The sequence below is a fragment of the Gigantopelta aegis genome, chromosome 12, assembly GCF_016097555.1.
Source record: "Gigantopelta aegis isolate Gae_Host chromosome 12, Gae_host_genome, whole genome shotgun sequence".
Taxonomy (NCBI): domain Eukaryota; kingdom Metazoa; phylum Mollusca; class Gastropoda; order Neomphalida; family Peltospiridae; genus Gigantopelta; species Gigantopelta aegis.
The window spans coordinates 45646351-45672263 of record NC_054710.1 but is presented as its reverse complement, the minus strand read 5'-3'; the positions used below and the strand labels follow the sequence as shown (position 1 = coordinate 45672263).

At 38.0% G+C, this 25913-nt stretch overlaps 1 protein-coding gene across 1 annotated transcript; it reads right to left on the bottom strand.

Annotated features, from left to right (window-relative positions):
• Positions 1 to 410: 410 nt before the first annotated feature.
• On the bottom strand, positions 411 to 24918 carry LOC121386096. The gene is made up of 4 exons (XM_041516895.1): positions 24774 to 24918; positions 22321 to 22650; positions 20841 to 21116; positions 411 to 853 (listed from the first exon to the last, which is right to left on the bottom strand). Exons 1-4 carry the CDS (start codon positions 24916 to 24918, stop codon positions 522 to 524), a joined length of 1083 nt encoding a protein of 360 aa, XP_041372829.1. The 3' UTR covers positions 411 to 521.
• Positions 24919 to 25913: the final 995 nt, after the last annotated feature.

The following is a 25913-nucleotide window of genomic DNA, read 5'->3' as shown; positions in this document are numbered from 1 at the left end:
CGACAAAAAAACAACAATTAAAAAAAAACAAAAACAAAAAACAAACAAAAAACAAACAAACTGCAAGCCCAACATATATATTTACATCAATTGCATCACTTAAACTGGGAGAACAATAACAGGTAATATCAGGATCATCACATCGGTAGAACCCAATCAATCAAGTATCGATTATAATCGATCATTGGAACATCACTAGCAGCACGGACGGGACGTAGCCCAGTGGTAAAGCGCTTGCTTTATGCGCGGTCGGTCTGGGATCGATCCCCGTCTGTGGGCCCATGGGGCTATTTCTCGTTCCAGCCAGTGCACCAAGACTGGTATATCAAAGGCCGTGGTATGTGCTAACATGTCTGTTGGATGGTGCATATAAAAGCTCCCTTGCTACTAATGGAACAAATGTAGCGGGTTCCCTCTAAAAGACTATATGTCAAAATGACCAAATGTTTGGCATCCAATGGCCGATGATTGATAAATGAATGTTCTCTAGTGGTGTCGTTAAACAAAACAAATAACCATCACTAGCAGCGTCTCCCTCTGTCCTTACCTTGCTCCACCACCGACACCGTGAAGTATACCACCAGAGCAGACCCTACGCCGTTGTGCACGTACACACTGTAGGTGCCGCTGTGGCTGACATTCACGAGGGTGTATTCGCCCACTGCTGTCGAGGTCGTTGATGTCGTGGGCGCTCTCGACGCAAGGCGGTGTTCTACGTTATTATGCAACTTCCTCCACTTGAATTTCGGCCGCGGATTGGCTATCGTAAACACACGTAGCGTTACGTTGTCCTTGACATGCGCCAGGAGGGTGCGTGCTTGATTGACATGCCGCTGATCCAATCGCGGCGAACCTATGGAAGTAAATACAATTACGGTGATCTCCGCAAACAAACAAAACCCATGAAATAAAATACAAATATAAATAATAAGAAGGAATTAAGTAGTAATAAAAAAGGAAGACGAGGGGGAGGAAGAAGAGAAAGAAGAAGAAGAAAAAGAAAACTATCATGAAAAAGAAGATAATGATCGAAGAAGAAGATGAAGAAGAAGAAGATAAGATGATGATGATGATGAAGAAGAAGAAGATAATGATGATGATGATGATGAAGAAGATAATGATGAAGAAGAAGACAAAGAAGAAGAAGATGATGATGATGAAGAAGAAGATAATGACGATGATGATGATGAAGAAGAAAATAATGATGAAGAAGAAGACAAAGAAGAAGAAGAAGAAAATGAAAATGAAGAAAAAAGAAAATGATGATGGATAAAAATGCTGAAAAAGAAAGATGATAATGAAGAAGAAAAAAGAGGAAAATGAAGGAAGAAGATGAAGAAAGAGAAAGAAAAAGATGATCATGGAGATGAAGATGAAGATGAAGAATAAGAAAATGAAAATGAAGAAGATGATGATGAAGAAGATGATGATAATGATGAAGGAAGATGGGAATGAAAAAAAGAAGAAGATAATGAAAAAAAGAAGAAGGTAAAACGATGAGGAAGAAGATAAGAAGAAGAAAGAAGGTTAAGATAAAAATAATGGAAAAGAAGAAAAAAGAAGGAAGAAGAAGATGAAAAAGAGGAAGAGAAGAAAAGGAAAAGATGAAGAGGGAAGAAGGAAAAGGAAGAAGAAGAAGGGGAGGGGAAAAAAGAAGAAGATGAAGAAAGGAAAGAAAAAAGATGGGGGGAAGAAAAGGAGAAATGAAGAAGAAGAAGAAAAGGAAGAAATGAGGATGGGGAAGAAGAAAAAAAAAAAGGGAGAAGAAAAAGATGAAGATGGGAAAAAAGAAAAAGAAAAAGGAAAGGAGTGGGTGAAGAAAAAGAAGAAGATGAAGAAGAAGAAGAAAAAAGAAAGAAGAAGAGAAGAAAAAGGGAGAAAAAAAAGAGGAGGAAAGGAAGAAAGAGATGAGAAAGAAAAGAAGATGAGGGGGGGGAAAAAAAAAAAAAGAAAGAAGAAAGAGGAAAGAGGAAGAAAAAGAAAGAGAAAAAGAGAAGAAAATGAGAAAAGAAGAAAAAAATGAAAAAGGAAATAATGGGAAAAAGAAAAAGGGATGAAGATGAAAAAGAAAAGATGAAAAGGAAGAAAGAAGAAGAAAAATAAGAAGAAAAAAAAGGGGGAAGATGAAAAAGAAGAAGGGGGGAAAAAGAAGAAAAAGAAAGGAAAAAGGAGAAGAAAGAAAAGAAAAAAGAAGGAGAAGAAAAAAAAGAAAAAAAAAAAAGGAAAAAAAGAGAAAGGAGAAAAAAGGGAAAAAAAAAAGAAGAAAGAGAAGGGATGAAGAAAAAAAAGGGGGGGAGGGGAAAAAAAGGAAAGAAAGAGAAGAAGAAGATGATGAAGAAAAAAAGGGAAAAAGAAGGGAAGGGGGGAGGAAAAAAAAAGGAGAGGGAGGGGGGGAGAGAAGGGAGGGAGAAGAAGAAAAAAAGGAAGAAGGAGAAGGAGAAAAAAAGAGGAAAGGGAAGGGAAGAAAAGAAAGAAAAAAAAGAAAGAAAAAAAAGAAGAAGAAGGGAGGAAGAAAAAGGGAAGAGAAGGAAGAGGGGAAAAAGGAGAAAAAGAAAAAAAGAAAAGGAGGAGGAAGGGGGGAAGAAAAAGGAAAAAAAAAAAAGGGGGAAGAAAAAAAGGGAGGAAAGGAAGAAAAGAAGAGGAGAAAGGAGGAGGAAGGAAAAAAAAGGGGGGAAGAAGGAAAAGAAGAGAAAGGGGGAGGGGGGGAAAAAAAAAGGGGGAAAGGAAAAGAAAAAGAAAAGAAGAGAAAGGGGGGAAAAAAGGGAAAGAAGAAAGAAGGAAAGGAGAAGAGAAAAGGAAAAAAAAGGAAAGAAAAAAAAAGAAAAGAAGAAAAAGGAGAAGAAAAGGGGAAAAAAAAGAAGGGAAAAGGAAAAAAAAAAAGAAAAAGGGGGGAAAGAAGGAGGGGAAGGAGAAAAAAAAAAAAAAAAAAAATGAAAAGAAAGGAGAAGAGAAAAAAGAAGAAGAAAAAGAAAGAAAAGAGGGGGAAAAAGGGAAAAGAAAAAGAAAAAAAAAAAGAGGGGGAAAGGGAAAAGAAGAAAAAAAAAGAAGAAAAAAAAAAGGGAAAAGAAAAAAAGAAAAAGGAAAAGGAAAGAAGAAGAAGAGGAAAGAAGAGAAGAAGAAAAAAAGAAAGAGAAGAAGGGAAAAAGAAAGAAAAGAAAAAAAAAAAGAAAAAAAGGGGGGAGAGGGGGGAGAAGGGAAGAAAAAGGAAGAGAAGAAAAAAGAGGAGAGGAAGAAAAAAAAAAAGGAAGAGGGAGGGGGGAAGGAGGGAAGAGGGGGAAGGAAGGAAAGGAAAAAAAAAAGAAAAGAGGGAGGGGGGAAGGAAGAAAAAAAAAAAAAAAAGGAGAAAAAAAGGAGGAAGAAAGAAAAGAAAAGAAAAAGAAGAAAAAAAGGAGGGGAAAGAAGAAGGAAAAAAAAAAAGAAAAAAAAAGGAAGAAAGAAAAAAAGAAAAGGGGGGGAAGAAAAAAAAAAGAAGGGGGGAAAGAAGGGGAAAGGAAGAGGGAAGAAAGAAAAAAAGGAAAAGGAGGGAGGGGGGGGGAAGAAAAGAAGAAAGGAAGAAAAAAAAAAAGAAAGGAGGAAAAGAAAAAAGAAGAAGAAAAAGGGGAAGAAGAAGGAAGAAAAGAAGGAAGGGGAAAAAGAAGGAAGAAAAAGGAAAAAGAGGGAGGGAGAAGAAGAGAAGGAAAAAAAGAAAAAGGGGAAAAAGAAAAAAAAAGGAAAAGAAAAGAGGAGGAAGAAAGAGAGGAGGGAAAAAGAAGAAAAAGAAGGAAAAAAAAAAAAAAAAGGGGAAAGGAAGAAAAAGAAAAAAAAAAAAAGAAAGAGGGAGGAGAGAAAAAAAAGAAGAAGAAGAAGAAAAAAAAAGGGGGAAAAGGAAAAGAAGGGGAAAAAAAGGGGAAGGGGGGGAAAAGAAGAGGAAAGAAAAGAAAAAAAGAAGGGAAAGAAGGGGAAAAGAAGAAGAAAAAAAAAGGGAAAAAAAAAAAAGGGGGGAGAAAAAAAAGGGAGAAGAAAAGGAAAGGGAAAAAAAGAAAGAAAAAGAAGAAAGAAGAAGAGAAAAAAAAAAAAAGAAAAGGAAAAAAGAAAGGAAAAGGGGGGAAAAAGGGAAAGGGAGAGAAAAAAAAAAAAAGAAAAAGGAAGGAAGAGGGAAGGGAAGGAGGAAGAAAGGGAAAAAAAAAGGGAAAGAAGAAAAAAAGAGAAGAAGGAAAAGGGAAAAAAAGGGGGGGGGGAAAGAAAGGAAGGAAGGGAGGGAGGGGGAGGGGAAAGGGAAGGAAAAAAGAGGGGAAAGAAAAAAAAAAAGAAGAAAGGAAAAAGGGGAAAAAAGGAGAAGAGAAAGGAAAAAGGAAAGGGAAGGAAAAAGAAAAGAAAGAGGAGAAAGAGAAGAAGAAAGAAGGAAAGAAAAGAAGAAAAAGGGGGGGAGAGAAGAAAAAAAAAGAGGGGAGAAAAAGGGGGAAGGAAGGAAGGGAAAGGGAGGGGAAAAGGGAGAGGGGAAAAAGGAAATGGGAAAAAAGAAAAAGAAGGGAAAAAAGAAAAAAAAAGAAAAAAAGAAAAAAAGAAGAGGAAGAGGAGAAGAGGGGGGGGGGGGAGGGAAGAAAGAAGAAAAAGGGAGGAGGAGAGAAGGGGGGGAAAAAAAGGGGAAGAAAGGAAGAAGAAGAAAAAAGGGGGGGGGGGGAGAAAAAAGAAAAAGAAAAAGAAAAAAAAAAAGGGAAAGGGGGGAAAAAAAAAAAGGGGAAAGGGAAAAAAAGGGAAAAGAAAATGAAGGGAAAAAAGAAAGGAAGAAAAAAGGGGGAAAAAGAAGAAAAGAAAAAGGAAAAAAAGAAGAGAAAGAGAAGAAAGAAAGAAGGGAGAAAAGGAGGGAGGAAGGAGGGGGAAAAAAAAAAAAAAAAAAAAGAAAAAAAAAGGGGAAGAAGAAGAGGGAGGAAGGAAAAGAAAGGAGAAAGGGGGGGGAAAAGAAAGAAGGAAGAGAAAAAGAAAGAAAAGGAAGAAAAAGAAAAAAAGGGGGGAAAAAAAAAAAGAAGAAAAAGGGAAAAAAAGGGAGGGAAAAAAAAGGAAAGAAGGGGGAAGGAAAAAAAAAGGAAAAAAAAAAAAAAGAAGAAGAAGAGAAAGAAAGGAGAGGAGAAGAAAAGGAAGAAAAAAGGAAGAAAAAAAAAGGGGGGGGGAAAGAAAAAGGGAAAGAAAAAAAAAAAGGAAAGAAAAAAAGGGGGAGAAAAGAAGGGGGGGGGGGGAAAAAGGGAAAGGGGAAAAGAAAAGGGAAAAAAGGGGGAAAAAAAAAAAGAAAAAAGAAAAAGAAAAAGGGGGGGGAGGGGAAGAAGAGGGGAAAAAAAAAAAAGAAAAAGGAAAAAAGAAAGGGAAAAAGGGGAAGGGAGAGGGGAAGAAGGAGAGGAAAAGAAAAGGGGGAAAGGAAAAAAAGAAAAAAAAGGAAAAAAGAAGAAGAAGGAGGAAGAAAAAAGGAAAAGGGAAGGAAAAGAAAAAAAAAAAAAAAAAAGAAGAGAGAAAGAAAAAAGAAATGAAAGAAGGGGGGGGGGGGGAAAGGAAAAGAGGGGAGAAAAGAAGAAAGAAAGAAGAAGAAAAAAAAAAAAGAGGAAGAAGAAAAGAGAAAAAAAAGGGGAAAAAAAAAAAAAAAAAGAAGAAAAAAAAAAAAAAAAAAAAAGGAAGGGAGGGAAGAAGGGAAAAGAAGAAGGAAGAAAAAAGGAAAGGGAAGAGAGAAAGAAGGGGAAAAAAAGAGGAAAGGGAGAGAAGGAAGAAGGAAGGGGGGGGGAAGGAAGGAAAAAAAAAGGAAAGGAAAAAGGGGGGAAGGAGAGAAAAAGAGAAAAAGGGAAAAAGGGGAAAAAAAGAAGGGAAGAAAAGGGAAGGGGGAGGAAAAGGAAAAGAAAAAGAAAGGGGGGAAAAAAAAAAAAGAAAAAAAAGGGGAGAAGGAAAGGAGGAAGAAGAAGAAAGGGGAGAAAAAAAAAAAAAAAACAAGAGGGAGAAGAAAAGAAGGGAAAAAAAGAAGAAGAAAAAGAAAAAAAGGGGAAGAAAAGAAAGGGAGAGGGGGAAAAGAAAAAAAAAGGGAAAAGAGGGAAAGAAGAAGAAGAAGAAAGAGAAGGGAAAAGAAAAGAGGAAAGAGAAAAAAAAAAAGGAAGAGGGGGAGAAAGAGGAAAAAAAAGGGGAAAAAAAAAAGAAAAAAATGAAGGGAAGGGGAGAGAAAAGAAGGGAGGAAAAGGAAGAAAAAAAGGGAAAAAAAGGGAAAAAAAAAGGAAGGAGAAAGGAGGGAAGAAAAAGAAAAAAAAAAAAAAAAAGAAAAAAAGAGGAAAAAAAAAAAAGAAGAAGAAAGAGAAGAGAAGGGGGGAAGAGAGAGAAGGAAAAGAAGGAGAAAGAAAGGAAAGAAAAGAAAAAAGAAAAAGGGGGAAGGAAAAGGGGAAAAAAAGGAAAAAGGGAAGGGAGGGGGGAAGGAGAAGAAAGAAAGGGGGGGGGGGGAGAAAAGGAAAGAAGGAGAAAAAAGGGAAAAAAGAAGAGAGAAAAGAAAAGAAGGGGAGAGAAAAAAAGAAAAAGAAGAAAAAGAAAAAAGGAAAAAAAAAAAAGGAAAAGAAGAAAAAGAAAAAAGAAAAGGGAAGAAGGAAGGGGAAAAAGAGAAGGAAAAGGGGAAAGGGGGAAAAAAAGAAGGAAGGAAAGAAAAGGGAAGGGGAAGAAAGGGGAAAAAAGGGAGAAAAAAAAAAAAAAGGGGGGGAAGGAAAGGAAGGAAAAAAGGGGAAAAAGAGGAAGAAAAAAAAAAGAGGGGGGAAGAAAGGAGGGGAAAGAAGAAAGAAAAAGAAAAAAAAATGATGAAAAGGGAGAAAAGAAAAGGGGAAAAAAAGGGGAAAAAGGGAGAAGAAAGAAAAAAAGAAAAGGGGGGAAAAAGAGAAAAAAAAGAAAAAAAGGGGAAGAAGAAAAAGAAGGGAAGGAAGAAAAGAGAAGGGAGGAGGGAAAAGAAAAAAGGAAGGGGAGGGGAGAAAAAGAAAAAAGAAAAAAAAGAGAAAAGGGGAAAAGGAAAAAAGGGGAAGGAAGGAAGATGGGGGGGAAGAAAAAAAGAAGAAAGAAGGGAAAAGAAAGAAAGGAAAGAAGGAGGAAGAAGAAAGGAGGGGAAAAAAAAGAAAAGGGAAGGAAGAAGAAGGGGGAAGAAGGGAGAAAAAAAGGAGGAAAAAAGAAAAAAAAAAAGAGGAAGAGAAAGAGAAAAAAAGGAAAAAAAAAGAGGGGGGGAGAAAAAAAAAGGAAAAAAGGGGGAAGAGAGGGGGAAAAGGGAAAGAAAAAAGAGGGGGAGGAAAAGGGAAGGAGAAAGGAGGAAAGAAGAAAAAAAAGAAAAAAAAGAAAAAAAGAGGAAAGGAAAGAAAAAAAGAAAGAAAGAAAAAAGGAAGGGAAAGGGAAAAAGAAGAGGGAAAGGAGGGGGAAGAAGAAGGGAGAGGAAAAAGAAGAAGAAGAAGAAAAAGAAAAAAAAAGGGAAGAAGAGGAAAAAAAAGAAAGGGGAAAGAAAGAAAAAAAGAAGAGAAAGAGAAGAAGAAAGAGGGGGAGAGAGAAGAGGGGGAAAAGAGAATGAGGAAAGAAAGAAGAAGAGGGGGGGGGAAAAGAAGAAAAGAAAATGAAAAAAAAAAAGAAGGAGAAAAAAAAAAGAAAAGGGGATGAAATGAAAGGAAGAAAGGAAAAGAAGAAGGGGGAGGATGAAGAAAAGAAAAGAGGAAAGGGAAGAAGGAAAAAGAAGAAGAAGGGAAGAAGAAAAAGAAAAAGGAAGAAGGAAGAAGAAGGAAAAAAAAAAAGAAGAAAAAGAAAGGGGGAAGGAAAAAAAAGAAAAGTGAAGAATGAAGAAAAGAAAAGAAAAAAAGATGAAGAGAAAGAAAAGGAAAAGGGAGAAAAGAAGAAGAAAAAGAGGAAAAGAAGAAGAAAAAGGGAAAAAGAAAAGAAAAAAAAGAAAAGAAAAAGAAAAAGAAAAAAAAAAGGATGAAGAAAGAGATGGAGAAGAGGAGGGGAAAGAAGAAGGAGAAAGAAGATAAAGAAGGGAAAAAGGAAGAAGAAAAAAAAAGAAGAGGAGTGGGAAGATAAGTGAAGAAGAAGAAAAGAAAATTATGAAAAGGAAAATGAAGAAGAAGAAAATGAAGGTGATGAAGAAGAGGATGAAAGTAGAAGATGAAAGGAGAAAGGGAGATGATAAAGAAGAAGGGGAAGAAGAAGATGAAAAAGAAGAGAAGAAGAAGATAATGATGATGATGATGATGAAGAAGATGATGATGAAGAAGAAGATGATGATGAAGAAAAAGATAAAGATGATGAAGAAGAAGAAGATAATGATGATGAAAAATAGAAGTACAAGCCTCGGTGGTGTATTGGTTAAGTCATACAACAGGCTGATAGGTACTGGGTTCGCTTCTCAGTATCGACTCCCACACAAAGCAAGTTTAACTAATCAATGGGTAGGTATAAGACCAATACACCCTCTTATCTCTGACTAACCACTAACATCTAACACTCTGTCCTGGACAGACAGCCCAGATAGCTGAGATATGTGCCCAGGAAAGCGTGCTTGGACCTTAGTTGGATATAAGCATGATAATAACAATATATAAATGAATGAATGATGATGAAGAAGGAGAAGAAAGAGGAGGAAGTACAACAACAATAAAAAGAAGGAGGACCAGAAGGGGAGGAAGATAAGACAGAATACTTGTACCGCCTTCAATCGGTCTTTCAACTTCAATGTCACAAAGGTTCATTTATATTTTTAAAAAAAAAAACAACAAACAAACAAACAACAACAACAACAAACCCAAATACAATGCTTCTGTAATTATGCACTATTGAGACAACCCGGATGAATTATTTTTCAAACTTTTGGTGACACCTCCGGTTTCGGTCCGCGGTATTTTTCCTCAGGAAACAAATTCCTCAAGATTTCATGTCAAAACTTGTTTACTACCAGTTTGGGTCCGCGGTATTTTATCTTTGACACAAACAAGTTCCTCGGGATTTCGTTTTAAAACTTATTTATTACCAGTTCCGGTCGGCAGTATTTTTACACTTATTTATTATAATTTAGCAGTATCACCTTTGTTCTAATGGGCTCTTTAATTTACACTTATTTATTATGATCTACTAGTATCACCTTTGTTATAACGGTTTCTTTAATTTATACTTATTTATTATAGTCTAGCAGTTACCTTTGTTGTAACGGTTTGTTTAGTTTACACTTATTTATTATAGTCTAGCAGTATCACCTTTGTTGTAACGGTTTCTTTAATTTACACTTATTTATTATAGTCTAGCAGTATCACCTTTGTTGTAATGGTTTCTTTAGTTTACACTTATTTATTATAGTCTAGCAGTATCACCTTTGTTGTAATGGTTTGTTTAGTTTACACTTATTTATTATAGTGTAGCTGTATCACCTTTGTTGTAATGGTTTCTTTAATTTACACTTATTTATTATAGTCTAGCAGTATCACCTTTGTTGTAATGGTTTGTTTAGTTTACACTTATTTATTATAGTCTAGCAGTATCACCTTTGTTGTAATGGTTTGTTTAGTTTACACTTATTTATTATAGTCTAGCAGTATCACCTTTGTTACAATAGTTTCTTTAATTTACACTTATTTAATATAATCTAGTAGTATCACCTTTGTTGTAATGGTTTCTTTAATTTACACTTATTTATTATAGTCTAGTAGTATGACCTTTGTTGTAATGGTTTCTTTAATTTACACTTATTTATTATAATCCAATAGTATCACCTTTGTTGTAATGGTTTCTTTAATTTACATTTATTTATTATAGTCTAGCAGTATCACCTTTGTTGCAATGATTTGTTTAATTTACACTTATTTATTATGATCTACTAGTATCACCTTTGTTATAACGGTTTCTTTAATTTATACTTATTTATTATAGTCTAGCAGTATCACCTTTGTTGTAACGGTTTGTTTAGTTTACACTTATTTATTATAGTCTCTCAGTATCACCTTTGTTGTAATGGGCTCTTTAATTTACACTTATTTATTATAGTCTAGCAGTATCACCTTTGTTGTAATGGTTTGTTTAGTTTACACTTATTTATTATAGTCTAGCAGTATCACCTTTGTTGTAATGGTTTGTTTAGTTTTACACTTATAATTATAGTCTAGCGTATCACCTTTGTTGTAATGGTTTGTTTAGTTTACACTTATTTATTATAGTCTAGCTGTATCACCTTTGTTGTAATGGTTTGTTTAGTTTACACTTATTTATTATAGTCTAGCTGTATCACCTTTGTTGTAATGGTTTGTTTAGTTTACACATATTTATTATAGTCTAGCAGTATCACCGTTGTTGTAATGGTTTCTTTAGTTTACACATATTTATTATAGTCTAGCAGTATCACCTTTGTTGTAATGGTTTCTTTAGTTTACACATATTTATTATAGTCTAGCAGTATCACCTTTGTTGTAATGGTTTCTTTAATTTACACTTATTTATTATAGTCTAGCAGTATCACCTTTGTTGTAATGGTTTCTTTAATTTACACTTATTTATTATAGTCTAGCAGTATCACCTTTGTTGTAATGGTTTCTTTAATTTACATTTATTTATTATAGTCTAGCAGTATCACCTTTGTTGTAACGGTTTCTTTAATTTACACTTATTTATTATAGTCTAGCAGTATCACCTTTGTTGTAACGGTTTGTTTAGTTTACACTTATTTATTATAGTCTAGCAGTATCACCTTTGTTGCAATGGTTTGTTTAATTTACACTTATTTATTATGATCTACTAGTATCACCTTTGTTATAACGGTTTCTTTAATTTATACTTATTTATTATAGTCTAGCAGTATCACCTTTGTTGTAACGGTTTGTTTAGTTTACACTTATTTATTATAGTCTAGCAGTATCACCTTTGTTGTAACGGTTTGTTTAGTTTACACTGATTTATTATAATCTAGTAGTATCAACATTGTTATAATGGTTTCTTTAATTTACACTTATGTTCGTGCTTATATGCGTTCATGTTCAAGCACGCTCTCCTGAACACATAACTCAGTTACATTAGCTGTCTCTCCAGAACAGTCGGTTAGTAATTAGTTGGTTAGTGGTTAGTGAGAGAGAAGTCGGTGTAGTGGTCTTACACCTACCAGTTGAGTCGTTAATCTCGCTCTGGGTGGGAGTCGGTACGTACTAATCTAAAGTCCTATAGCAGTGGCGGACCCAGAAAATCCGGCGGGGGGGGGGGGGGGGCAATGTCATGAGGCGGAATGCCAATGGAACTTTGGGGGAGGTTTGGAGGGGATCGTAAACAAATGAAAATTAATATATAATACAATTATAGCCCCCCCCCCCCCTCCCGATCTGCCTCTGTATAGCTTAACCGCTACACCACCGAGGTCTATAATGGTTTCATAACGGCCATCGGTCTATAGGCTGGTAGGTACTGGGTTCGAATCCCAGTCGAGCTATCGGATTTTTAATCCAGAAACCGACTCCAAACCCTAAGTTTAGTGCTCCGCAAGGCTCAGTGGGTAGGTGTAAACCACTTGCACCGACCAGTGATCATAACTGGTTCAACATAGGCCATGGTTTGTGCTATCCTGTCTGTGAGAATCGCAAATAAAAGATCCCTTGCTGCCTGTCGTAAAAGAGTAGCCTATGTGGCGACAGCGGGTTTTCTCTACAAACAGTGTCAGAATGACCATATGTTTGACGTCCAATAGCCGACCGGCCTCGGTGGCGTCGTGGTTAGGCCATCGGTCTACAGGCTGGTAGGTACTGGTTTCGGATCCCAGTCGAGGCATGGGATTTTTATTCCAGATACCGACTCCAAACCCTGAGTGAGTGCTACGCAAGGCTCAATGGGTAGGTGTAAACCACTTGCACCGACCAGTGATCCATAACTGGTTCAACAAAGGCCATGGTTTGTGCCATCCTGCCTGTGGGAAGCGCAAATAAAAGATCCCTTGCTGCTAATCGGAAGAGTAGCCCATATAGTGGCGACAGCGGGTTTCCTCTCAAAATCTGTGTGGTCCTTAACCATATGTCTGACGCCATATAACCGTAAATAAAATGTGTTGAGTGCGTCGTTAAATAAAACATTTCTTTCTTTTTTTCCAATAGCCGATGATGACATAAAAAATCAATGTGCTCAAGTGGCATCGTTGAATAACACAAACTTTATAATCTAGTATTATTATAATAAAAAAGCAATTTCCACAGCCTTTTTATCCCCACCATCTCGATCACATTTCCTGGGATATAGTTTCACACCCAATAGCCGAAGTATGTTTCCTGCTGGGGTGTTGTTAAACATTCATTCATTCATTTCATTCATTATTTCCTGGGAACTCGCGTGTGTAGGGAGACGTGCTTGAACAGTTAATAGATGTAAGCCCGTGTTAAATGACACATTAAATTACGTTATCCTGTTGAGTCTGTCATAAATATAGACCAGTCGTTTTAAATATGTACAGACTATTTATGTCACCTTTCTTGTCGCCATTCAATTGAATGCTCGTCACAGCAGGCAAGTGTATACTATACGGTTACTGGACGTTTCGTACCATGGGCGTACATGGGGGGGGGGGGGGGGGGGGGGGGATGGATTCGACCGACCCCCCCCTGAAATCGCTTTTTTTATAATTTAATATATCTGACATTGATATCTGACATTATTATATTTACTCAACATAGAAATATATGCCCAATATCTCTGCAATCTATTTTGGAACCCCCCTTTTCAAAATCCTATGTACGCCCATGCGTACCTGATTTGTTTCGTCCCTGCACGTTTCATATTCGATATGTTTTGTCCCTGGGCGTTTCGTATTCGATATGTTTCGTCCCTGGACGTTTTGTATTCGATTTGTTTCGTCCCTGGACGTTTTGTATTCGATTTGTTTCGTCCCTGGACGTCTCGTACACACTACCGTTTAACACCCTTGACGATTCGTACTCAGTACATTTAGGACACGTCTTATGTTGGACTGCATAATGATAACGTTTGGTCTGTCTGGGCTAGCTAGAGGGATTTGAATTGTCCCCACCCCTCCCCCAAGGTTCAAACATGCTTACTGTGGCCACAGAAAGACAGTAATTATTATTATTTTTAAACTGTTAATATGTTATTTCGTCCCCTGGTCAATTATCCGCTGGTACACGCTTTGCATGGTAGTTGCGAGCGATATTTGATCAATCCACACATTAATGATTTAATGTGGCTTAACTAAACAGTAATATACAACTCAAATATGTTTATGTATACTCTTCAAAAAAGTAGTGGAACCTGAAATATTAATGTTAATATCAAGTATTTGACCGAACATACGTTTTAACCACAGACATCCTAGTATAGAACGTTCAAGTCTGTTTATTAACACACCGAAACACATTCCATAGTTTGCACAAGCATAACGCAGTTGCCCCGTACACGTGCGTGGGGTGTCATTCTCACTTTTTACAATTTCAAGGAAGGTCCATTCATCACTGTGGAACATTATTTCTGTCAATATTTTTCATTCTGTTGATCATACCGTTGTTATTGTTTTGTTTTAGTCATATTTATTGTTCGAATTTGCGATTTACTGATAAAAAAACGTCAACTTTCAAATTTCACGTCTGACCCTAATCGTCCTTCAAGATCTCTGGTGGTCATAAAACCTACTGTAATACTGAACTACCGGTTGTAATGTTTACCCAATTAATTCACTATTGTCATATAACCATTCCCCACAGCTAATATACCTTACCATTTTGGCAATTGTAAATTCTTAGAGTTCCCCTACCTTTTGTGAAGAGCATATATATATATATATACTCTTCAAAAAAAGAAACGCAAAAGGGTACAAATGGGTTATAACTCCGATTTTATGTTTCCTACCGGTTCATGCTTTGTGAATATAAGGTCATTGCATGTCCCAAACACATTCCCACGGTTACATTCGATAAAACGCAGCTACTGTACAATGAAGTTCCAAAATGTGAATATTCGCAAAAACGCAGCCACGTGCAAACCATGTCACCACTGCACGTGCGTTGTCTGCACGTGCAACATGAACACCGACAGTATAAAAGTGCAGGGTGTTCGCTTGCCTGGCCTCTGTATCTGGCCGACAGTTGACAATCCAGGGGACATGCCACGTCTCAGTGAACCGCAGAGAAACAATGCCATCGGCCGACTAGACGCAGGGCGAATCCAGAACGGCCGTTGCCAGGGCATTCCATGTGTCCCCAAGCACCATCTCCAGACTGTGGGACCGTTACCAGCAACATGGATCAACACGTGACCTCCCTAGATCCGGTCGACCACCGGGTCACTACCCCCGGGCAGGACCGCTACATCCGGTTACGCCCACCTTCGGGAACGATTGACTACTGCCACCTCCACAGCCGCAGCAATACCAGGTTTGCGCAGGATATCCGACCAGACCGTACGGAACCGCCTACGTGAGGTAGGAATTCGTGACAGACGTCCAGTTCGAGGTGTCATCTTAACACCACAACACCGTCGACTCCGACTGCAGTGGTGCCAGATTCATCGACAATGGCCTCAACTGCGATGGAGACAGGTGTGGTTCAGTGACGAGTCCCGATTTCTGCTCCGACGTCATGATGGAAGATGTCGCGTGTATAGGCGTCGTGGTGAACGTTATGCGGCAAAACTGCGTGCAGGAAGTGGACAGATTCGGCGGGGGTAGTGTCATGGTGTGGGCAGCCATCTCACACACTGGCAGAGCTGACCTGGTCCACGTGCAGGGCAACCTGAATGCACAGGGCTACATTGACCAGATCCTCCGGCCACACCATCGTTCCAGTTATGGCCAACCGCCAACGCAGTGTTCCAACATGACAACGCCAGGCCTCACACAGCACGTCTCACAACGGCTTTCCTACAGAACAACAACATTAATGTCCTTCCTTGGCCATCGATATCACCGGATTTGAACCCAATTGAGCATCTATGGGACGAGTTGGACCGACGCCTCCGACAGCGACAACCACAGCCCCAGACCCTGCCCGAGCTGGCAGCAGCCTTGCAGGCCGAGTGGGCCACCATCCCCCGGGACGTCATCCGTACTCTGGTTGCTTCAATGGGCAGGCGGTGCCAGGCAGTTGTCAACACACGCGTAGGCCACACCCGGTATTGACTCCAGATGACCTTGACCTTGGTGGTGTGTCCTATCACTTACTCACAATGGACTAGAGTGAATTGTGAACAATCCTGCAACATTTGGTAATTATCGGACTCACCATTCAATAATTAAATCAATTCTCCAAATGTTACGACAATGTGGTTTTGCGTTTCTTCTTTTGAAGAGTATATATACAATTTAGTTTTTTAGATTAACAGATTGTTAAAGAATACATTAAATAACATTGCATTGCACTGAAATCGATATTAAATCAGTAATTTCATCAAATAGCAAGCGAAAAACTAAGACGGACCAAACATTATCATTGTGCAAATCAACATAAAACGTGTCCTAAATGTACTGGGTACGAATCGTCTAGGGTATAAGACGGTAGTGTGTACGGAACGTCCAGGGACGAACCAAAATAGGTACGAAACGTCCCGTAACCGTATACGGTGGCTTTTACGCTCTCAGCTAACATTACAAAAGAACTGTGCTATTTCCCGAGAAATAGATCCAGATCACATAATGCGTTAGTGACCTCACGTGACAGCATCGCACATGACAACGAACAAACAGTGAAGGCCGGAAGGATATGTTTTATTTAACAACGCACTCAATACATTTTATTTACGGTTATATGGTGTCAGACATATAGTTACGGACCACACAGATATTGAGAGAGGAAACCCGCTGTCGCCACTTCATGGGCTACTCTTTTCGATTAGCAGCAAGAGATATTTTTTATGCACCATCCCACAGACAGGATAGTACCTACCACGACCTTTGTTACACCAGCTGTGGAGCACTGGCTGGAACGAGAAAAAAAGTGCTTTGACTACCAATGAAGGCCTACAGAGGGTTTTATGTTGAGAGGGTGTGCGTGAGGGTCAGTGTGTGTTTTGGGTTTTTTTGTTAGGTTTTTTTTTTTTTTGCTCTTTGTTAAAAAGACATTCAGTCATAAAATTTCATCTTTATGAAAGAAAATCAATAAATAAGAAAATAATAAAAAAAACCTCCCAAAGGATAAAAGCAAACAAAAAACAAAACACACAAAGAGGAACCACAAAATACACACCATAAAACAACATAGGACAATCAGCAACAACAATCGGATGCAGAACAGGAAATTAAAAGCAGTAAACTTTAATGAATACTCTGTATGTGTTACCATTAAAAACGCTACAGCTGTAAAAAAAAACCATAACAACAACTACCCACAACCCCCTTCCTCCCAACACCCCCCCCCGAAACAACCCCACACAAACCCCCCCCCCCCAAACAAAAAAACAACAACCCCACAACAACAAACCCCAACAAACAAACAAAAACCAACCAACAAAACAATAACAAACCCAAAAACCAAACCAAAACAAAATAGTGATTTGTTTTGTTTTAACATACATTGAGCTGAACATTCACAAGTGCAACTATAAACCAAGTTTCACTGATCTAGGACTTCGTTTTTGAGACAAGGAGCTAAACGTCAACACCTAGCATTGAGCTAAACGTCAACACCTAACATTGAGCTAAACGTCAACACCTAACACGGAGCTAAACGTCAACACCTAACATTGAGTTAAACGTCAACACCTAACACGGAGCTAAACGTCAACACCTAACATTGAGTTAACGTCAACACCTAACATTGAGTTAAACGTCAAAACCTAACATTGAGCTAAACGTCAACACCTAACATTGAGCTAAACGTCAACACCTAACATTGAGATAAACGTCAACACCTAACACGGAGATAAACGTCAACACCTAACATTGAGATAAACGTCAGCACCTAACACGAAGCTAAACGTCAACACCTAACATTGAGTTAAACGTCAACACCTAACACGGAGCTAAACGTCAACACCTAACATTGAGTTAACGTCAACACCTAACATTGAGTTAAACGACAACACCTAACACGGAGCTAAACGTCAACACCTAACATTGAGCTAAACGTCAACACCTAACACGGAGCTAAACGTCAACACCTAACATTGAGCTAAACGTCAACACCTAACACGGAGCTAAACGTCAACACGTAACATTGAGTTAAACGTCAACACCTAACATCGAGCTAAACGTCAACACCTAACATCGAGCTAAACGTCAACACCTAACACGGAGCTAAACGTCAACACCTAACACGGAGCTAAACGTCAACACCTAACTTCGACCTAAACGTCAACACCTAACACGGAGCTAAACGTCAACACCTAACACGGAGCTAAACGTCAACACCTAACACGGAGCTAAATGTCAACACCTAACATTGAGTTAAACGTCAACACGTAACATTGAGCTAAACGTCAACACCTAACATTGAGCTAAACGTCAACACCTAACATTGAGCTAAACGTCAACACCTAACACGGAGCTAAACGTCAACCCCTAACACGGAGCTAAACGTCAACACCTAACATTGAGCTAAACGTCAACACCTAACATTGAGCTTAACGTCAACACCTAACATTGAGTCAAACGTCAACACCTAACATTGAGTCAAACGTCAACACCTAACATTGAGCTAAACGTCAACACCTAACACGGAGCTAAACGTCAACACCTAACACGGAGCTAAACGTCAACACCTAACATTCAGCTAAACTTCAATACCTAACATTGAGCTAAAGGTCAACACCTAACATTGAGCTAAACGTCAACACCTAACACGGAGCTAAACGTCAACACCTAACACGGAGCTAAACGTCAACACCTAACATTGAGCTAAATGTCAATACCTAACATTGAGCTAAACTTCAACACCTAACATTGAGCTAAACGTCAACACCTAACATTGAGCTAAACGTCAATATCTAACATTGAGCTAAACGGTAAATTATTTAAATTACCTTTTATTTAAAAGTCATTGAGATATGTTATACTGTTTGGGTGTGTTTATACGCTGCTCTCATTAGTTTTATTACAAAACGTTGTGTATAATGATGCTCTTAAATATGTGCATGTATCTAATTCATTGAGAGTTTTTGTTATACATATTGTTCTTATAGAATTTTATTTATTGGTCTTTGTATATGTTTATTATCAACCATCTTGTCACGTGAATGTTACACATTGTATATGTATATATTCCTCCTATGCCGTTACAGTTCAACGGCCCGAGTGTAAATAAATTCTTGTCTTGTCTTGTCTGCAGTGGGAATTGCGTGTGCAGGGGGAGGGTTTTGAGAAGTCGAAGTCTCCTCTCTGCCAGGGCAGTAGATCTCACTAATGTAGGCTCAACAGTTTTTTGGTCTGCCCTAAACACAACAAGGTATTTTTAGTGCAGTAATGTTATTAATAGCGCCTGAAGGTTTGTGGACATTCATCAATGCATTTCGAATTATATTATTTTAATATAATCAAAGCCTCATATTTCAATAGATTTCAGGTGAAATGTTTTGAGGTAAGCCTGTTTGATCTTAATATGGTGATATGAATTTTGGGTCAGTGAATTTTGGTGGCACATTGTTAATCGCCGCGACTTCAGTGAAATCTAAAGCTCTTCTTGGTCTTGCAATATATATATATATATATATATATATATATATATATATATATATATATATATATATATATATATATATATATATATATATATATATATATATATATATATATATAAATATGTATGTGTGTGTGTGTGTGTGTTCCGTGGAGCAAGGCTCGAAACCCCTTTAAACTTCGCTCGCCACAGTCTAGACCCCTCCCGTAATAAATTACTGCACGCGCCTGATTTTTTCCAACAAAACCTATAATAAAGCTGCCCTGATCACCTTTCTCGTGTCCGTTGAATGTAGTCCAGTCAATTAATGAAATAACAAATATATATATATATATATATATATATATATATATAATAAGTCCTCCAAAATCTAACAGTACATAATTTGCATAAATTTAAGATGGCTGCTACAATATTTGTCATTACACAGTTTGGGTGGCTGGGGTGGGGTTTTTTAAACTAATCATCTAAATTATCATGTTTTATGTTTTTTGTTCCATTTTAAGGTCTAAGGCACCCTTCACCTCAAACTGCAAGAAAATGCGAAATAACCCTTAACCCTACACACTCACAGACAGACAAACAGACAGACATACATCTATATAGAGGTGTCAAAGATGACCATACATAGAGAAACCAATAACAGTTTTATGTGCCGTGTGCGCTAGGTTTTAGCAGTTGCACCTGTCGCACGTTTATATCCGTCTGCCATTTATTTCACAGAGACAATCACATCATTACGGTAAATGAAGCAGTGTAAGGGCAAAATAATATGAAATATTTGCACTTCATACTATATTAGTGGTACTGTTGTCAGTACCGTATTTGTAGTAATAAGAATTGTCGTTCAGTCCTCTATTTGCCTTTACGTGCGAAATTAGGTTTACGGTGTTTGGTGAAATTGGTTCCTGTTTATTAAAGGAACTGTCATGAGTTTCCTGCATTGTAAGATGTTTCCGACTAATAAAATGTTTTAACGTCTACAAATACGCATTAAATATATTTTCTTGTTTACAATATCAGTGTTTGTATATTCAATGTGTTTCTGGTCGTCTTAATATTTGTAAGAAGCCCAAACTGGATTTTGTCATCAAATCATTTCGTACATACGAACAAAACAACAACAAAAAAACTTTAGAAAATAAAATGCAATTTAACCCAGTACAAATACCAGAACGATCAGAAACACGTTTAAAATACAGCCACTAATAGTTTATGCAAAAGGTAATTACAGTCGTTAAAAAGTCTCTGTTAGTCGATAACTTTTTAAAAATTGCATCAAACTCAGGACTGCCCCTTTAAGTTAACTGATGCAGCTGGTCTACAGGAAGCGTGCGCTACAACAGCTTGTTCTGAATGTGCACGTAAAACCCTATGACCTGACCTGGCCTACAGGTGGCTTCAATATCTGATGGCGCTGTCCTCAGACGTAAACTGTATAACGACAAAACTACCATCTAACTGCTGGGTCACTCGCAGTTCCGCGAGAATGGTTCGGCTTAGAAAATAATCAGTCGTAAAAATAGATCCAGGTCATAGACTGGTTTCACAACATACAATAGAAGAAAAGTCTTCCTCTTTCGGCCGACCTTCACCTTGGTTTTAATGTCTGTACTTCAATGGTGACTAATTTTATAGTGTTTTCCGGCTTGTTTATACGTACGTACACACACGTACACACGTACACACACACACACACACACACACATACACACACACAGAGACACACACACACACACACACACACAAATATATAGATATACATGTATATATATATATATATATATATATATATATATTTATATATATATATACACACACACATCAAAGGAAAAAAGAAGAAAAAAAGAAGAAGAAAAAACAAAAAGCAAACAATACCCCCCAAAACCTTTCCCCAAAAAGACCCCCCTCCCCCCCCCCCCCCCCCCCCCCCCCATAAAAAAAAAAACAAAAAACATTCAAAATAAATAAATAATAATAATGTTAAAAAGAGCAAAAACAAAATCAATCAAGACATTATAGCAAATAACTTCAAAAATCCACCACCACCCCACCAAAACCCCAGGAAAAAAAAACCCCAGACCCCCCCCCCCCCCAAAAAAAAAAACAAAAAAAACAAAACAAAACCCAACAACCCCAAAACAACAAAGACCCCACAAAAAACCCCACAAGAACAAACAAACAAAAACCCACTCAAAAACATCCAGTTAGTAAAATGTATTAAAAGCATTCAGTTAAAGTGAAAAGTCTTACATCTGACGGCCATTTTTACAGTCCTGCTGTCGGACGGCTGTATGCCATTGTCTGCAGTGCACGTGTACTCCCCGGAATCCAGACACCCAGCTATCCAGTTGCACTCAGCTCTTGACTGGCGCGGGTGACACAACTTCTGTGATCCCTTCGTTAATTGGACAGTTGAAACCGGGTCACTTCTCACGTCACAAGTCAGACTAACAGGTACGCCTTCTTTAACGGTCGTCATGGAGTCGGACCGCGCGTTTATTGTGAATGACGTCACAGAAGGTGGATCTATCAATAAAACGTTGTGGTACATGAGGCAATATATCAATTTATCCTATAACTTATCCATGATATCCAAGTCATAAACCCATGTGATAATTTATTGTATTAACCCATGTAATAATGGTATGCAAATTTAAAGGTAAATGCAGATTTGCAAGAACTCTAATAATGTGTTGTTGTCAATGGGCAATTTTTTTTATACGCCAACAATACCTGTGTATATAAGCGTAACGTGTTCATACTATTTTGTTAAAATGTGTGACGTCAAACTAATTTGTGTTAATCGTGATGACGTCATATTACCGATGGAGGGGACTCTAGTACTCTGATTTACTAAATCAACTTCGTCCGTTAATCAGTATTTGTCGAGGCTCGGTTGTGTAGACTCGGTTGATATTTTCCATATTAAGAACACTCGTGACGAAACCTCGATTTATGAGTTACACAGCTGGGTGTATCTTAAAGCTAATTTTAGACACACACACACACAAATACAAAGATATCAATCTATCTATCTATCTATCTATCTATCTATATACATACATACATACATACATACATATATATATATATTGGAATATATATAATAAAAAACAGGTGTATCGTATATATGCATTTGAAAACAATTTTAAGAAATAATATCCTTTCACATGTTTCAAGTATTCATCAACAGAAAGGAAATGCTAAATAACTGCTGAATATGTTCTTGTATGTTCCTGTATATCAATGCATGTTCTTGTCAATGTATGTTCTTTCAACAGCGTTTCTGCCGTTCTAACCTCAATCATACCCATCGTTCGAAGGAGTCCATTTTCTGGGAGGCGTTGCATAACACTGACGACGATCAGATACCAACAAAAATATTTTTCCATACAATAGTTTTAAAGTCCAATGATAAGAAACACGACGTCAAACAGGAGCACGTGACCAAGAATGCTAATAATGCAACGTGTGATCACACAAAGTATGAATAGTTCGTGCAACTGATAGGACACCGCTGGAATATCGACGGGAGTGATTACACATTCAGTTACTGAAATTGTTATAGGTGCACAGGAAACTTTTTTCGCGAATATATATATATGTATGTATGTACGTACGTATGTATGGTACGATACGATACGATACGATACGATACGACATGATACGATATGAATAAACATTTGTGTCAGCCAGCCATGACGGAATTGTTCAGGAATGGAATACTCACAACTAACTGGTATTGTTACGAAGTTGGAATTAACGCGTCGATACAGACATCCCCAATGCATTCCATCCTCCTCGTTGAGGCTTGATATATTCAAAGTGTAAACTCGCTGCTGACTGGCTACCGAAGGACAGTCGCAACTATATCCCGGCCAATGAACGGATCCCGTTCTACATCCATCGGGAGACTGCCTAAGGAAACACATGGCAGTGACTCTCCTGAAGAAAGTAATGTCCCCTGTGGTGTTGTCGGTGTCGGAGATTAGACAGCTCAGCCTGTAGGACGACCCAACAAAAGCAGCTTGTGGTGATCCGTGTAGAGCGATTTCCAGACCTGTGAATAAATGAAAGGAATGTATGTTTAATGGTGGAGAAAAAACTGAAACAACAGCCACCCGTCACTCCGCCTCAAGAAAAAAGAAAATGTTTTCGGTTTCTAGTGGATAAAATATGCTCCCCCCCCCCCCCCACCCCTCCAGTTTTGTCCTGTGTCAAACACAAGGGTTTTCAATCTCCAAGAATAAAATTATGTTACAGTCTGTCAAACACAAGGTTTTCCGATCTCCAAGAATACATGTTTTTAACTGTCTGTCAAACGGAAGGTTTTCCAATCTCCAAGAATAAAATTTTGTTACTGTTTATCAAACACAAGTTTTACCAATTTCCAAGAATAAAACTGTTTTACTGTCTGTCAAACACGAGGTTGTCCAATCGCCAAGAATAAAATGTTGTTACTGTCTGCCAAACAGAGGGTTTTCCAATCACCAAGCATAAAATGTGTACCGATCTCCATGAATAAAATGTTGTTACTGTCTGCCAAACAGAGGGTTTTCCAATCACCAAGCATAAAATGTGTACCGATCTCCATGAATAAAATGTTGTTACTGTCTGCCAAACAGAGGGTTTTCCAATCACCAAGCATAAAATGTGTACCGATCTCCATGAATAAAATGTTGTTACTGTCTGCCAAACAGAGGGTTTTCCAATCACCAAGCATAAAATGTGTACCGATCTCCATGAATAAAATGTTGTTACTGTCTGCCAAACAGAGGGTTTTCCAATCACCAAGAATAAAATGTGTACCGATCTCCATGAATAAAATGTTGTTAACGTCTGTCGAACACAAGTCTTACGTCACACATTTACAAAATAAAACACTCATATAATTCCTGTTGTTATTATGAAGAAATTAAACTTTGTTTAACAACAGCACTAGAGCACATTGATTTATTAATCATCGGCTATTGGATATCAAACATTTAATCATTTTGACAAATAGTCTCAGAGACGAAACCTGCTACATTTTTCCATTAGTAGCAAGGAATCTTTTATATGCACCATCCCAAAGACAGGATATCACATACCACGGCCTTTGATATACCAGTCGTGGTGCACTGGCCGGAACGTGAAATAGCACAATGGGCCCACCGACGGGGATCGATCCCAAACTGACCGCGCATCAGTCGAGCGCTTTACCACTGGGCTACGTCCCGCCCCTTTTGTTATTATGAGATACAATATAGTTAAATAATACAAGTACTAGTATGTAGAATTAAAATAACACTGATAATGAGAGACAATATAGTTAAACAATACAAGTACTAGTGTGTAGAATTAAAATAACACTGATAATGAGAGACAATATAGTTAAACAATACAAGTACTAGTGTGTAGAATTAAAATAACACTGATAATGAGAGACAGTATAGTTAAACAATACACGTACTAGTATGTAGAATTAAAATAACACTGATAATGAGAGACAATATAGTTAAACAATACAAGTACTAGTGTGTAGAATTAAAATAACACTGATAATGAGAGACAATATAGTTAAACAATACAAGTACTAGTGTGTAGAATTAAAATAACACTGATAATGAGAGACAGTATAGTTAAACAATACACGTACTAGTATGTAGAATTAAAATAACACTGATAATGAGAGACAATATAGTTAAACAATACAAGTACTAGTGTGTAGAATTAAAATAACACTGATAATGAGAGACAATATAGTTAAACAATACAAGTACTAGTGTGTAGAATTAAAATAACACTGATAATGAGAGACAATATAGTTAAACAATACAAGTACTAGTATGTAGAATTAAAATAACTCTGATAATGAGAGACAATATAGTTAAATAATACACGTACTAGTATGTAGAATTAGAATAACACTGATAATACAGGTTGACATTCAACAGCCGATTAACGGATTGGAATTGGTGTGATTAATAATGTACTTCATTATCCATCCTACGAACAAACACACCACCGCTGAGGTACAGGCGTTGTCACGTTCACATCAATCTTGAAGATTCAGTTCTCTCTACACTCACACTACCTAGCAATCTCGATCAGACAAGACGTTTTCAGCTGCGCTCTCAACTTTCCCCCCACCCGGGGGGCTTGATAGCTTCGTATGCCTTGTTGGAGTACCGAGTCGCGTACACTGGGTCACGGGCGAAGACTCGAAGAGGAGGGAGGAGGAGACGTGCGTCAGGGGCAGCACATGGGGGCCCTTCTGCGTCACCGCCCCCGCCGATCCAGCAAAATAGGAAGAATGCGTAACCGGTTGACGCGACCTCGGATGCATCATGTAACGTGCTGAACACGGATATAACCCAGTCGCCCCCCCCCCCCCCAATTCATCCAAGGGGACACGACGGATACGGCGACGCTGAGGGGCAGATTTTCCAATCAAGACTGGAAGCCACTACCGGACGGGAGCGCCTACGAGCTCCACACACTCAGGATACTGAACAACCGATCGGGACTGATAGTGACGCGCCGGCGCCAAGAGGACTTCCGCCAAGCAATCCTGCTTGTAGAGATGGGTAGCCACATCAAACACAGGATTGTGATGACCATCTGCGGCGCCGGGTACCACGTTGTCATCGCAGACTTCTTGACCAAGAGGAATCAAGTCCCGAACCTGAATACCACTCCGCTCCTCAGCTCCCTGTATTTTTTTTTTTTTGCTAACAGTCCGACACACTTTACTTTGGTAGCCCGTCTAAATTGCTCAAATCACCTTAAAACCATTTAGCTGAGTATTTACTATTTTAGTCCAGATATGAGCAGAATAATCAGCTTATCTCGGTCTTAGGTCTTAGACCTAACTTCTAAACTTTTATTGCAAATTTCGCCCACCTCAAACTTACTGGCGATGACAGAGGCTAAGCCCGTGACAGGCGTGTGCGAAACCTTCGTGGTACATGCAGCACACGTTAAACATTATCCGCTCCGCTCTCTACACTAACAATGAACACACGATAAACACACACACACACACACACACATATGCACAATGAACACACACACACACATACACATACACACATACATGCACACACGCACACACACACATGCATGCACACACACACACACACACAATTAACACACTCAATGAACACACACGCGCACACGTACTCTTAAAATTTTATTGTTTCGAAAACAATTATTTTAACTAAATTTATTATTTACACATTTATTATTATTTGGATTGTGGATTGACAGATTAATTAATATTATGCGTATTAGTTTATGAGTATATACATATACATATATACATATATGTATATACATACA